This window comes from Indicator indicator, chromosome 27 (genome assembly GCF_027791375.1).
Source record: "Indicator indicator isolate 239-I01 chromosome 27, UM_Iind_1.1, whole genome shotgun sequence".
Classification (NCBI taxonomy): Eukaryota; Metazoa; Chordata; class Aves; order Piciformes; family Indicatoridae; genus Indicator; species Indicator indicator.
This window is the reverse complement of record NC_072036.1, coordinates 4,000,184-4,014,122: the sequence shown is the minus strand read 5'-3', so window position 1 is coordinate 4,014,122 and position 13,939 is coordinate 4,000,184. Positions and strand designations below refer to the sequence as shown.

At 47.0% G+C, this 13,939-nt stretch overlaps 1 protein-coding gene across 1 annotated transcript in view; it reads left to right on the top strand.

The window, feature by feature from the left end:
* The first annotated feature begins 514 nt into the window (after nucleotides 1-514).
* Nucleotides 515-13,939, top strand: part of TRMT11 (tRNA methyltransferase 11 homolog) — a 35,406-nt gene continuing 21,981 nt past the window's right edge. The window contains exons 1-7 of the mRNA XM_054393133.1: nucleotides 515-589; nucleotides 4,602-4,667; nucleotides 5,379-5,452; nucleotides 6,342-6,423; nucleotides 6,519-6,611; nucleotides 7,515-7,649; nucleotides 10,562-10,718. Coding sequence (XP_054249108.1) covers nucleotides 515-589; nucleotides 4,602-4,667; nucleotides 5,379-5,452; nucleotides 6,342-6,423; nucleotides 6,519-6,611; nucleotides 7,515-7,649; nucleotides 10,562-10,718 — 682 coding nt within the window. The remainder of the gene's footprint in view (nucleotides 590-4,601; nucleotides 4,668-5,378; nucleotides 5,453-6,341; nucleotides 6,424-6,518; nucleotides 6,612-7,514; nucleotides 7,650-10,561; nucleotides 10,719-13,939) is intronic.

The following is a 13,939-nucleotide window of genomic DNA, read 5'->3' as shown; positions in this document are numbered from 1 at the left end:
GCAAAATATAAGGTGGCAACAAAAGCCCCTCCTTTAGTTCCCCCCTTTGCTGGACAGCCCCATTTCTGCCCCTCTCCTGGGAGTCTGCTTCTCACCCCATCTGCTCCCTCGCCGGCCTTGACCTCCTTCCCACGGAAAAACGAACGTGACTCCTTTGGTCTCTTTAATTGTTAATGGTGCTCAATGAGCTGCTCCACGGACGCCAGTGAGGGAAAGTTGTTGGGAGGGGGGTAAAAAAGAAAAGGTGAGCGCTGGAGCAGGCTGCAAAGCTGGCCCGCGGGTGCCCCCCGACCAGAGCCCTCCTCAGCTCCGCTCCCCCTCGGCCGGCAGAGCCACTGCCAGCGACCGTACCCTGAAGTACCGAGGAGCCATACCCGTCCCGGCACCCAGCAGGGCCCTTTCAGGCCGCACCCCCTCCCCGCCGGGCTCCTCCCCCGCTCCCGCCGCGGCGCTGGGCCCGCCCGGCGGCGCATGCGGCCCGGGGAGGCGTGCGAGAGGCGGCAGATGGCCGGACATGGCGCGGGCGGCTTCGCTGCTGCCCCGCTACCTGCTGCTGCTGGCCCAGGAGCACCTCGAGTTCCGCCTGCCGGTGAGCGCCCCGCGGGGCCGGGGTCGGGGTCGGGGCTGGCCGGGCAGCGGCGAGCCGGGCGAGGCGCCGCTCCGGGCGGCGCGGTCCTCGGCTGTGCGCGGCAGGCGGCCTGGCTGCGAAGGGCAGCCGGTGTCACTTGGAAGCTGCTCGTGTCCTGCGGCAAGGGACCCCCAGATGCGGGGCTGCCTCTCAGCTCCTCGGCGTTGCAGCGGCCGCCGGTTCCCTCCTGCTGTCGCCCGGCTCAATGGGGAGCCGCTGCCTGGTGCCTCTAAGGCTGGGCTGTACCTCGTCAATTTCACGAGCCTTTGGGGCTGGGGAGGTTGCCAGCAAATACCTGCGGCTCCAGATAAGAGGGTGGGGAAATGGGTTGGCAAAATGTTTTTAAGGGCTTGTTTCGATGGCTTTTTAAACTAGACGGTGTGCTGTGGGTACATAAATAATAGAAGCACAGAATTGTTCTGGTCAGAAAGGACCATCGTGTCAGTTCTCTAACTCTACCAAGGCTGCTTGTTAAATCATGTTCCTTCAGGTTCAACAAGACCAAGTGCAGGGCCCTGCAGCTGGGTCAAGGCAATCCCAAGCACAAATCCAGGCTGGGCAGGGACTGGCAGCCCTGAGGAGAGGGACTTGGGGGTGCTGGGGGATGAGAAGCTCAACAGGAGCTGTCAATGTGCACTTGCAGCCCAGAGAGCCAAGCAGAGCCTGGGCTGCATCAGGAGAAGTGTGGCCAGCAGGGCAAGGGAGGTGATTCTCCCCCTCTGCTCAGCTCTGCTGAGACCCCACCTGGAGTATTGTATCCAGTTCTGGAGCCTCTGTTACAAGAGGGATCTGGACATGCTGGAAGGTGTCCAGAGAGGGCCATGAGGATGAGCAGAGGGCTGGAGCTGCTCTCCTATGAGGACAGACTGAGAGAGTTGGGGCTGTTCAGTCTGGAGAAGAGAAGGTTCCGAGGAGACCTTCTTGTGGCCTTCCAGTATCTGAAGAGGGCTCCAAGAAAGCTGGGGAGGGAGTTTTGAGGGTGTCAGGGAGTGATAGGACTGGGGGGAATGGAATAAAGCTGGAAGTGGGGAGATTCAGGCTGGATGTGAGGAAGTTCTTCCCCATGAGAGTGGTGAGAGCCTGGAATGGGTTGTCCAGGGAGGTGGTTGAGGCCCCATCCCTGGACGTGTTTAAGGCCAGGCTGGATGAGGCTCTGGCCAGCTTGATGTAGTGTGAGGTGTCCCTGCCCATGGCAGGGGGGTTGGAACTGGATGATCCTTGTGATCCCTTCCAACCCTGACTGATTCTATGATTCTCTGGGGACATTCCTGGTTCCAGTTCCCTTGTCTTGTACTACTTAGCCAGGTCTTTGGCTTTGTGATGAGCAGCATTAGGGACCTGATTTTTCTGAAACTTTGCAGAAAATCAAGGACAGATTTTTCAGCCCTGTCAGCTGCCTGATCTCCATCTCTGCTGCACCTGCTTATGGGAGATGAGAGAGCTGTTTGTATCCTGGGTTCCCCAGTTCAAGAAGCACAGGGAACTGCTTGAGAGGGTACAGCAAAGATGATTAGAGGTGGGCAACATCTGTTTTACAAAGAAAGGCTGTGGGACTTGGGCCTGGTTAGCCTGGAGAAGAGAGGACTGGGGGGGTCTTATCACTGCTTATAAATACCTAAAGGGTGGGTTTCAGGAGGATGGGAACAACCTTCTTCAGTAGTGCCCAGTGTCAGGACAAGAGGAAATGGACATCAACTTGAACATAGGAAGTTCCATGAGGAGGAACTTCTTCCCTTTGAGGGTGGTGGAGCTCTGGACCAGGCTGCCCAGACAGGTGGTGGAGTCTCCATCTCTGGTGTCATTCAGAACTGGCCTGGATACGTTCCTTTGCAACCTGCTGTGGGTGACCCTGCTCTGGCAGGGAGGTTGGACTAGGTGATCTCTAGAGGTCCCTTCCAGCCCCCACCATTCTGTGGTTCTCTGGTGTGGGATCACAACAGCTGAAGGTGTTTGTTGAAGCCCACATTAAAGTGTGTAGAAAAAATTCTGTGATTCATCTTTGTTAGTTGATGAGAAACCCTGCTCCATGGTCAGTCCTGGGTTAGCTCAGATACTGAGGGGTACCACCAGGCATCCAGTTTTCCAGTGCAGGATGTCTCTAATGGACAGAGATGCATGTCAAGTGGTTCCCTATCAACATCTTCAGGCAGACCTGTTCCAATGCATCACTCCCTTTAGAAGGATCTTCCCAACCTCTCATCATCCAGAGCACTGCTGTGACCTGCACCTGGTGCTCTCATCTCCTCTGTAGTAAACATCAGAAGGTGATGACCTTCCTTTCTTTAACCTGTGTACAAGTTGTGGCCACATTTCTCTCCAGGCCTTTCCTCACAGACCATGTTTGTCTGCTTCTCATTCTTGTCACTTTCCTGTAGGTAGTGTTCCAGGCAGTGTGTGGGGATGCCACTGACTCATCTGTAAAATCTCAGGTGCTTTTGCTCTCCCAGGACTGTACAATGAAATAATTATGCATAATTTTTTCTCCTCCAGGAACAAACCCCCTGTTTTTTATCCCCAGCATTTCATATGTCCTTTTCTATGCAGATGACAAGCTGGAAACGAATGGGGTCAGGTGCCACTAAAGCCATGGGTTAGCTGGTGGGGTTTTGTTTTCCTCTGAGTTTTGGGATACTTCATGGTAATCATTTTATTTACCCATTTAGTTCAAATCTAAGCCAGTGTAAAAATTTGCTTCCCTGTTCTTTTGCCAGTGGAGCTCAGAGGCTGCAGTGTGTTGTTTCTAGCAAAGGGGCAGCATGAGAAACACCCCCAGTGTTTACCTCTCATTTAGCTTTGTCTTTTAGTGGGTGGCTGCTATTGAGTATTGCTTACAAGCTTGTTTCTTGAAGATGTGCTGGTTTGCACATTCAGTTTGTAGTCTTTGATTTAGTTTGCTCTGTAAAAGGCACCGAGTGAAGAAAGCTGTTGAGATACCTGTAAAGCAGAGAGGTAGAAAAGGAATTGATGCTCAGTACTGTGCCCAGCCTTGGGGCAGAGTGTTACTGATGAGACATCATTTTTGTATGAATCAGTGAGGGGAAAAAAAAAAATCAGGAATAAATAGGATAAGGCAGGTTTAGACTGGATATTAGGAAGAAATTCTTGATAGTAGGGGTGGTGAGACACTGGAACAGGTTGAGGATGTGGATGCCCCCTTCTTGGGGATGTTCAAGGCCAGGTTAGATGAGGCCTTGAGCAACCATGGCAGGGGGATTGGAACTAAATGATCTTCAAAGTCCCTTCCAACCCAACCCATTTGATGAATGTATGAGTATTGTAAGATGAATATTGTTGTGAGGGTGTAAGCCTGAACAGTAAAAACTTTGATGAAGGAGAAAATGCCAAGAGGTGGGATTTGATTACTGAGATTTGCCTAGCTGGATCTTCACGGTCTCACAGTATATCAGAGGTTGGAAGGAACTTCAAGAGATCATCAGGTCCAACCCTCCTCCATCACTTAGGATGGTCCACACAGGAATGCATCCAGGTGGGTTTGGACCAGAGAAGGAGACTCCACAACCCCCCTGGGCAGCCTGTTCCAGTGCTCTGTCACCCTCACTGTAAAGAATTTTACTGTGTCATCTTACTGTGTTGTAGACTACAACTTGCCTTAACCTTACCATACCTCCTTCTTTTGCACCTGAACTCCAAGAAAGCTGCTTTATAGCAGGAGGGTCTAATTCTTCAGTTCATGAGCAGTGCATACAAGCTGAGTTTAATTGTGAACCTCTGCCCTATCCTTACAACCACTCTTAAGAGTGCTTCACTGTCAGTCCCCATGGAAAGTCAATCACAAAGACCATTCTGCCTTCTGCTGCTCTCTAATGTTTTGCTTATAAACCCCAGAGGTCACCACCTGCATTAGAATTTATGATATGCTGTTGTTTGGTTGTTGTTGGTTTTTTTTTCCTTTTTTCTGTCTTTTAAATAGAAGTTACTGCTCTTAAAGCCTGACCTTTGTATTTTCACTTAGGAAGTAACATCTCTGCTCTCACTTTATGGTGGACAGTTCAGCAGTGAGCAGGAAATTCGTGTCAATGTAAGTGAGGACCAAAATATTTTCCTGGAATATGGTATGCAAGAGTGTCCTTTATAGTGTGTTTATGATTATTAAATGTGAGGAGCTGGTAAATTCTGATTTTTTTCTTAGGAAAATGAGAGATCTTCCAAACCTGAGCAATTCTCAATTTCAGTCCAGATTCAGAAGGGAGTAAAAGATGCACAAAACACACCTCAGGATATCTTCAACAGTGTGAAAAGAAGCAGTGCCATCTGCTGGGAGAATCTCCTCCTTTTTCAGAACAGCCAAACCAGCAGCTGGAATTTGGTGCTTGCCTCTTAAATCAGAGGCAGCCCATCTGGAAGAGTGAAGCCAGGAAGCTGTCTGAGCCTGGCTTCAGTGTTGTATTGGGTGTGCAGTCAGAGAAAGTTTCTGGGTTTAAGTTACTACTTGCATGTAACAAGGAGATTTGACTCTTTAGAAGGTTAATAATCTAGAGAAGCATAAATAATAATATTTTACTAAGTCAAAAACATGCTGGGAAAATGAAATGCCTGGTGAATTGTTGCAGACATTCAAGCTAAGTATGCCTCAAATTAAATGTTCTCTGGGCAGTTAACAGACTTCTGTTTGTTTTCCATCTTCAGCAGGCATGGTTTGTTTTTTATAGAACAGAATTATGTAGCTGTGTAATTTGTGTGACATCCTCCAGCTAGGTATTTGCATCACTTTATGTTCTCTTTATTTCAGTCTCCCTTCTGGATTCTCAATATTCCTTCAGAAGAGATGGCAAGGGGACTAATGAAGAGGACAGTGTGTGCAAAGTAAGAGGTGAAAGATCTTAGAGAGTTACAGAAGAGAATCTTAGCATCATTTTGGTTGGAAAAGACCTTTAAGATCATTGAGTCCAACTATTCTTTAAAAGACCTTTAAGACCAACCATTCTTAAAAGACCTTTAAGAGCATTGAGGCCAACTGTTTAAAAGACCTTTAAGAGCATTGAGGCCAACTGTTTAAAAGACCTTTAAGAGCATTGAGGCCAACTGTTTAAAAGACCTTTAAGAGCATTGAGGCCAACTGTTTAAAAGACCTTTAAGAGCATTGAGGCCAACTGTTTAAAAGACCTTTAAGAGCATTGAGGCCAATCATTCTTTAACTGTACAATGTAAATGTTAGTGTAGGTGGTGGAAAATTGTTCTGTATTGTGTATATAAAATAATGATTTTATCTTGGAGTCTTAAACAGCCTCTTGTGAGGAGGTGTTACTGGAGCCTGTAGTGTGCCCATGTTCTCTACTTAGTGTGTGATCAATGCAGGGGCTTGAAATGGTGCAGAGCCAGGAGTTGTAACATCATTTGAATAATATTTAGTTCGTAGCTTGCTTTGAAATCATATGGAATTAAAAGGTAACACCAGTGATGCATAAAAACTGGAAATCAAGTTTGGAACAGAAAGGTAGTGGTAGAACTCCTAGTTCTGATGTCTGAGCCTCAGCTCAGCTGCAGCAGAGGTTCTTCTAGAAAATTCAAGAGCCAGAGTGGTTCTTCCAGTGGCCTTTGGTCTTTTTCTGAGGTGTCTGCCTAACATGACACCTCTGGGTCACGAGGCTTGAGGGGTACCTTGGAGGTGTGGATGAGCAGCACAGCTGTAGAATGGTTCACTGCCTGTATTAAATTTGGGGTGATTGCCCTCTCACACACTTTGTAATTTCAGGTCTATATTTGAACTGTGGGGTCATGGAAGATCTGCAGGGGAGCTCTATGCAGCTTTGAAGAGCTATCCAATGGAGAGGATGGTATGCATGTAAAGAATCTGCCTAACCTGGTTCCTGTCTCACACTCAAGTAGCACTGCAGCTGTGCTGAGGGAAGTCTCTTTGCCTGTTTTGCAGCTTCCATATCTACAGTCGGACTCCACTTACAAAGTTCGTATCCATTCCTTTAATAAAACACTGACCCAGGCACAGAAAATACAAAAGATAGATGTAAGTAGGTGTTCAAGAAACCTTTGACATGTATTTAATCTGTTCACATTATTCTGTGCTATCAGTGTATTTCAGTGTGGGTTTCCTGAAGGCAGTTCCTGCCCTGCATCTTCTCAACTCTGCATGAAATCTTTGTGTCTGAAGGAATATTCCCTCAAAATTCATAACCTTGACTTTTTTTTTTTTTTCTTTTTTTGTTTAACAGACCATGGGTTCTAGAGGAGACCTCAAAGATGATCAGAGGGCTGGAGCAGCTCTCCCGTCCCATGGGGACAGGCTGAGAGAGTTGGGGTTATTCATTCTGGAGATGAGAAGGCTCCAGGGAGACCTTAGAGCAGTACTTGAAGGGGCTACAGGAGAGCAGGGGAGAGACTTTTTAGAAGGGCTTGCAGTGATAGGATGAGAAGGAATGGATTGAAGCTTGAGGAGGGGAGATTTAGACTGGAGATTAGGAAGAAGTTCTTTGCAGTGAGTGTGGTGAGACACTGGAACAGCTTGCCTAGGCAGGTCCTGGATGCCCTTTCCCTGGAAGTGTTGAAGACCAGGCTGGATGGGGCCTTGAGCAACCTAGTGGGAGGTGTCCCTGCCCATGGCAGGGGATTGGAACTGGATGATTTTTTTAATGTCCTTTCCAACCTAAACCATTCTATGAGTCTGTGAAAATCCAGAGAAAACTGAGAGTGTACTTTCAGTGCTAATTTGCCATTCCTCACAAGTGGAATTGTGGGGTTTAGGTATTTTAGGTTTGGATTTGGGGTTTTTTTGTTTGGTTGGTTTGGGTTTTTTTGTGTTGTTTTGTTTTTTTTTCAGTTTTCTTCTTTTCATTTTGTTTTTTTCGATGGGGTGCATATTTCAAAACTTTGACCCTGTCGTTTTTTTTTTTCCTCACTGTTTATTATATAGGCCCTTGAATTTCTGCCATTCAAAGGAAAAGTAAATTTAAAGAATCCAGAGCACATCTTCTGGATTTTGGAAGATTATGGAATGGACCCTAATAAAGTTCCAGAAGAGCCTTTTCAGCTGTATTTTGGTAGATGGGTGCGTGAGTATGCTTGCTTCAGTTCTTGTCAGCTTTTACATTTAGGAAATTGTTCTTCAATTTCAGTGTAGAGAATTGTGTTGACTTTTAATGGAAGCAGACAATACAGTGATGGTTGAATCTGTCACTGATGCAAGTCTTGGAAGAAGAAAGTCACTTGGAAAGTCACTTCTTGTGACTTGGAAGAAGCAACTGAATTGAGAAACTTAGAGGTGGGGAAAACAATGAAGTTTTATCTGGAACACATTCTCTCTTGGCTTCCAGTGAAGGAATTTTCACTGAGGGAAGGAACTTCTTACAAGGGCTTGTAGTGATAGGACAAGGGGAAATGGATTGAAGCTGGAAGAGGAGAGATTTAGACTGGCTGTTAAGAAAAAATTCTTGACAGTGAGGCTGGTGAGACACTGGAACAGGTTGCCCGGGGAGGTTTTGGATGCCCTCTCCCTGGGGATGTTGTAGGCCAGGTTGGATGAGGCCTTGAGCAACCTGGCTTAGTGCAAAGTGTTCCTGGCTGTGGCAGGGGGGTTGGAACTGAATGATCTTTAAGGTCACTTCCACCCCAAACCATTCTGTGCATATGAATTCAACACAGCAGTGAGACTCTGGTGCTGCATTAATCTCTTGTGGGCCCGGGTGGAGCTCAAAGCACCAGCAGCATGTGAAGATTTACAGGAACTGCAGGTGGCTTTTGGCCACACTGAGCTGCATCAGCCCCGCTGTAGCATCCTGGAGTGGTCCTGACATCTCCAGTACATCTCCAGAAAAGCACAGGGCTGATCCCTGAGGCTTTGGGTGTCAGTGGGTTCAGCCCCCAGGCAGTGCTTATCTGGGGGGCCACTGGCAGTGCAGTGCTCCACAGCAGAGCCACGTTCAAAAACAAGCTGAAATTGGCATTTGGAATTCAAGCACTCCAAACATGCTGCATTATTAGCATCTCTTGAGGCTATCCTGATTTCCTCTTCTTCATTTATTTTTTGTGAGGAAAAAAAAAATAGCTCCTCAAAGGGCTTCTTCCAGAATGACACCAGACACTTTGTGCTTGTAATGTCCTGGGTCATGGGCAGCTGGGTGGAGGGACAATCACTGCTGAGGCTGTGTAGCTATGGTCAGGGGCTTGTGCACAGAGGAGGTAAGAGATCCAAGTGATGTGTGAGTGTTCTCCATGCCTGTGGTTTAGGTGAAAGCTCCCTGGGTTGTGGCAGTACTGCAATACTGGACCCAAAGGAGTGGGTTCAGAGCAGGGCCGCAAAAATGATCAGGGGAGTGCAGCACCTCTGCTATGAGGCCAGGCTGAGGGAGCTGGGGGTGTTCAGCATGGAGAAGAGAAGGCTCCAGGGAGACCTAATAGCAGCCTGCCAGCACCTGAAGGGGGCTACAAGAAGGCTGCAGGGGGACTGTTTGCAAAGGCCTGCAGTGATAGGATGAGGAGCAATGGTTTGAAATGAGAAAAGAGCAGATTTAGATTGGATTCTAGGAACGAGTTCTGCACCATGAGGGTGGTGGAAGACTGGAACAGGTTACTCAGGGAGGTGTTTGAGGCCTCATCTCTGGAGATATTTCAAGGTCAGGCTCAACAAAGCTCTGAGCAACCTGATCTAGTGGAGGAGGTCCCTGCTGACTGCAGGGGGGTTGGAATGGATGACCTTTGGAGGTCCCTTTCAACCCAAACCATTCTGCAATTCTCTTGCAGCTGTTGTTCCATCTGTGCTGGATTCCTGCAGTGTTTAAAAATGAGTAAACCAACCTGAGCCCAGTAGGCTGAGTATGTTTTGTTTACCCAGTAAGGCTGGTGTTGGCTAGAGCTGGGGGATAGCATTGGAAGAGCTTTTGCACGTTTTCTTCCAGGCTGCTTTGGTTCTCTTTGACATATTTTGGAAGTCTGATGTAAAAATGTTAGCATTTGGGCTTTGTTTGTTTTTTTTTTTTTTTCCCCAGTAAATTCTGATCTGTCAGCACTGTCCTAAATTTACATTCTGAGTGTGAGAGAAAAGCCAGTGAGGATGGAATTTCTGTGTGACCTCAGTCATGTGCATGTGCCTGGGTTCACTCCTGTTAGCTTCCATTTCTACTTCTCAGAATTTGGAAGTTATTTTAAGTCTGAATTCCCAGGAATTGGACGGTTTTTGTTTTTTTCTTTTTTTGCTCTGATTGTTACAACTTCATAAGAGTTTCCCCTTTGCACTGGTTGTACGTTTTTGCTCTCTGTCTTGAAGAGTTTCTCAGTGTTGAACAAAGATATCTGTTGCTTGAAAAGAAGCCTGTCATATTTTAGATGGCAGAAAGCAAAGTGAGGTTGAAACTGTGTCCAGTTTTGGGCTCCTTGATTCAAGAGGGACAGGGATCTACTGGAGAGAGTCTAGCAGAGGTTACAAGGATGAAGGGACTTGAACATCTCTCCTGTGAAGAGAGACTGAGAGCCCTGGGGCTGTTTAGTCTGGAGAAGAGAAGGCTGAGAGGGATCTCATCAATGTCTATCAATAGCTGAGGGGTGGGTGTCAAGATGAAGGTGCCAGGCTCTTTTGGGTGGTGCCCAGTGATAAGACAACAACAGGTATAAGCTGGAACATAGGAAGTTCCATCTCAACATGAGGAGAAAATTCTTCACTTTGGGGGTGCTGGAGCCCTGGAGCAGGCTGCCAAGAGAAGTTGTGGAGTCTCCTGGTCTGGAGACTTTCAAGACTCATCTGGATGTGTTCCTGTGTGCCCTGCCCTAGGTGATCCTGCTTTGGCAGGGGGGTTGGACTCAGTGATCTCCAGAGGTCACTTCCAACCCCTGCCATTCTGTGATCCTAAGAAAATGTTATGAAATGAAGTTACCTCTTTGTTGGATGGTGTCTGTTAGCTTGCCTGCTGCTATCTCCTGTCTAAGACCTCTCAGTGATTTTTTTTTTTTTTTTACATGTTTCAACAGATTGCAGATGGCCAAAGAGAACTTATTGAGTCCTACAGTGTGAAAAAGAGACACTTCATTGGAAATACAAGCATGGATGCCTGCCTGTCTTTCATTATGGCCAACCATGGGAGAGTAAAGCCCAATGATGTTGTATATGATCCATTTGTTGGAACAGGTGTATATATATATGTTTTTTCCTCCTGGTGGGGTAAACAGGAAGCTTGTGTTAGTGCTCACACTACATTTGTACCTGCACAGTGGCTTCTGGTGCTCAACTGATTTTTGGGATGATACCAAAAGCAAAATGGTGATTATGTAGAGTGAGTATTTTTCACCGAATCACACAGAATGACAGAATTGGGGGGACTGGAAGTGACCTCTGAAGATCATCTAGTCCAACCCCTCCTGCTACGGCAGGGTTACCCAGAGTAAATTAAACAGGAACACAGCCAGGTGGGTTTGGAATGCCTCCAGAGATGGACACTCCACATCCTCTCTGGGCAGCCTGCTCCAGGGTTCTGCCACCCTCATAATGAAGATTTTGTGCACTTGAAAAGGATTTGGGGGGGAAGAAGACTAACTTCAGAAGATGTAAACAATGTATTTTACACTTCTGACAAGCCTTATGTTACATGGCATGATTCAAACAGCAGTTCATGTGTGTCATGGACTGCTTAAGAGCTGAAGCTGACCAAGAATTTGGCTAGAGCCTTCCTTGCAGCCACTTTCAGAGTTTTTTCCAAGCAGCAGTGTTTTTGGAGGAGTGCTGAGGAGCACTTCAGGGCACAGCAGTAGTTGGGTTCTAGCATTCAACAGTGATCAGTTCCTTGTACCATCACATCTGGCCCTCAGGGTAATATTCACACCACTGTGTCTTTGTCTCTTAGTTAAGCCAGGAGGGGGAGCTTTTATTCCACCTATTGCTGTGTGTAACCTAGAAGTACTTTTACTTAAGGAAAACTTGGCTGTAGTAGGTGAACTAGAAAGTCTGTTGTGTCAGCTTGTGCTGTTTGAGCACCCAGGAGTCTGTTGTGTTAAGCTACCTATTGTGGTTTCTTCAAAAGCATAACAAAGGTTGTGTCCTGGCTTGGATTTTGCTCACCTTTTGGTCAAGGAGAGCATATGTCAGAGACATACAATTAAAATTCAGATTTATTTATTGGGGCAGCTTTAATACCTGCCTTGGTTTCTTCCTGCTTTTGACACTGCACAGGGAAAGACACTGCCAAATTAGGACAGCCTTGCAAAATGGAGCTTCCTTGTTGGAAAAAAAAAAAAAACCTGTTCTGCCTGAAGGGATCGTGTCACAAGTCTTGCACATTTCCTGTAAGAGTGGACACTGGGAATTCACAGACTGCATTGGGTTGGAAGGGATCCTCAAAATTCATCTTGTCCACTCCCCCTGCAGTCAGCAGGGTCACCTCCAACTAGATCAGGCTGCCCAGGGCTACATCAAGTCTGATCTTGAGTATCTCCAGGGATGGGGCCTCAGCCTGTCCTTGGACTAAACAGTGCTTTTGAGCAGGCTGGTTTAGAAGACTTGAGTGTCCTTTTTTTTGTTGTTGTAAAGCAGAATTGGAATGGCCAGGATTGGGTTTGAGGTGAGCTTCCATTAACTGTTTAGATATTATTTCCTCAGTGTTAGGCAGAAGGAAGCCTGGAGGTTCCTGTAAGAATCAGTCAAGCCTTTTACCTGAACACTTGATACTTCCTGGACAATGTGTTCAGCCTATCCCAGCAAGCTGCTTGTTTGTGCCTTTGGAAGGTGTTTGGCACTGCTTTCCCTTTGCCAGTTCCTGATACTGCATAATTGCAAGTGACAGGAATTTTGTCTTGGAGATCCTGGAGGACACTGTTATGGGCAGACCCTCATCTCTGCTGAAGAGATGAGGGAAATAGTGTAGGGTAGAGAAGCATGAAGTTCTGTGCCATCAGCACTCTGCTAATAGACATCAGGGGACACTGATTCTCTGATTAACCTTTTGCATGCCTCTGATGCAGTAGTTCAAAGGAATGGCTGTGGTAGAGCACCTAAATCTGCATGCACCTGTGTGAACACAGTTGAACTGGAACCAGCTGAGATGTATTAAAAGCTCTAAGTTCATGTTAAAAGCATTCTTAGGTGGGCAAAGGACTTTGTTCTCACTTTTTTTATAGGACTGGGTGGTATGCCACACTTGGGGTCAGGGCTAGCTAAATTTGTCTTGGCCCTCTGGAGGTACTGCCCATCTGTTCTGAGGGATTGAAGGCAAGAAGGGTGACTCCTCTGGGGTGAGTAACCTTGCTTTTCCCTCATCCATTTCACCAGAAAAAGCAGAGGAATGTATTTTTGTGTTAGGTTTTTTTGTTTGTTTTTTCTTTTACCTTCAGTTTTGGTTGATCTCATTAGTACATGATCTAGGAGACTGCTGGTGCTCTGAGATGGGATCTTCAGCCTGGGCACACAGTGGTAGGGACTTGTTGGGGCCCAGTGGGAGATGTGGGGCAGTGCAGCCACCTGAGATGCTCCTCTGCTTGCTGCTGGTGACTGGGAGAACTGGTGTCACCCACACAACCTATTGCTGTCCCCTGTGCTGGGCAACTCTTGCTCCTGCAGCCACCTCCCCCTTTTATTACAGCAGGACTTTTTGTGTCAGCCATAAGCTGTTGGCATCTGTAGTGTGAGGTTCACAGCCTCCCTGGTTCTGTTTGAAACCATTCTGCTGGCTCCATCTCTCCTTATCACCTGCTCAACAGCACAGCTCTTTGGTAACCTGCTGCTCTCCTGCTTTTCTTTCAGTTGGAAGCTGCTGAGCAGATGTCCTTTGCCAGTTTGAAGGGGAAATCCCAAATGCTTTCCTGGTAGTTTGCTTTAAAGTTATGACAGCAGATCACAATAGTAGTGATTAAAAAGAATCAGTTTTGTTGCAGGACGAGTATGTTAATAGTAAATGAACTAACAAAATAGGCAGCATACAGAAAAAAAATACATTGGTATGTAGCATTCACACTGAAAAACAGTTCCAGAAGCTTTGGATGTTGCTGTTTGTTGAAGATATTTACCTGTACAAGGTTCCTGACCATTGCTTCGTGCTCAGGAAGTGGCTGTGGTATTCAACAGCTTTGAGTGGAGATGTTGGATGTTAGGAACAAGTTCTTTACTATGAGAGTGGTGGAACACTGGAACAGGTTGCCCAGGGAGGTGCCCAGGCTCCTTCCCTGGAGATCTTCAAGGTGATGCTCAACGAGGCCCTGGACAACCTGATCTAGGTGGGGATGTCACTGCTGACTGAGGGAGGCTGGACTGGATGAGCTCTGGAGATCCCTTCTGGCATGGACCATTCCATGATTCTAGACACAGTTAAGCAGGCTGAGAACAGACACAGCAGAATTGCCTTTTTTTGGTGACGCTTTTCC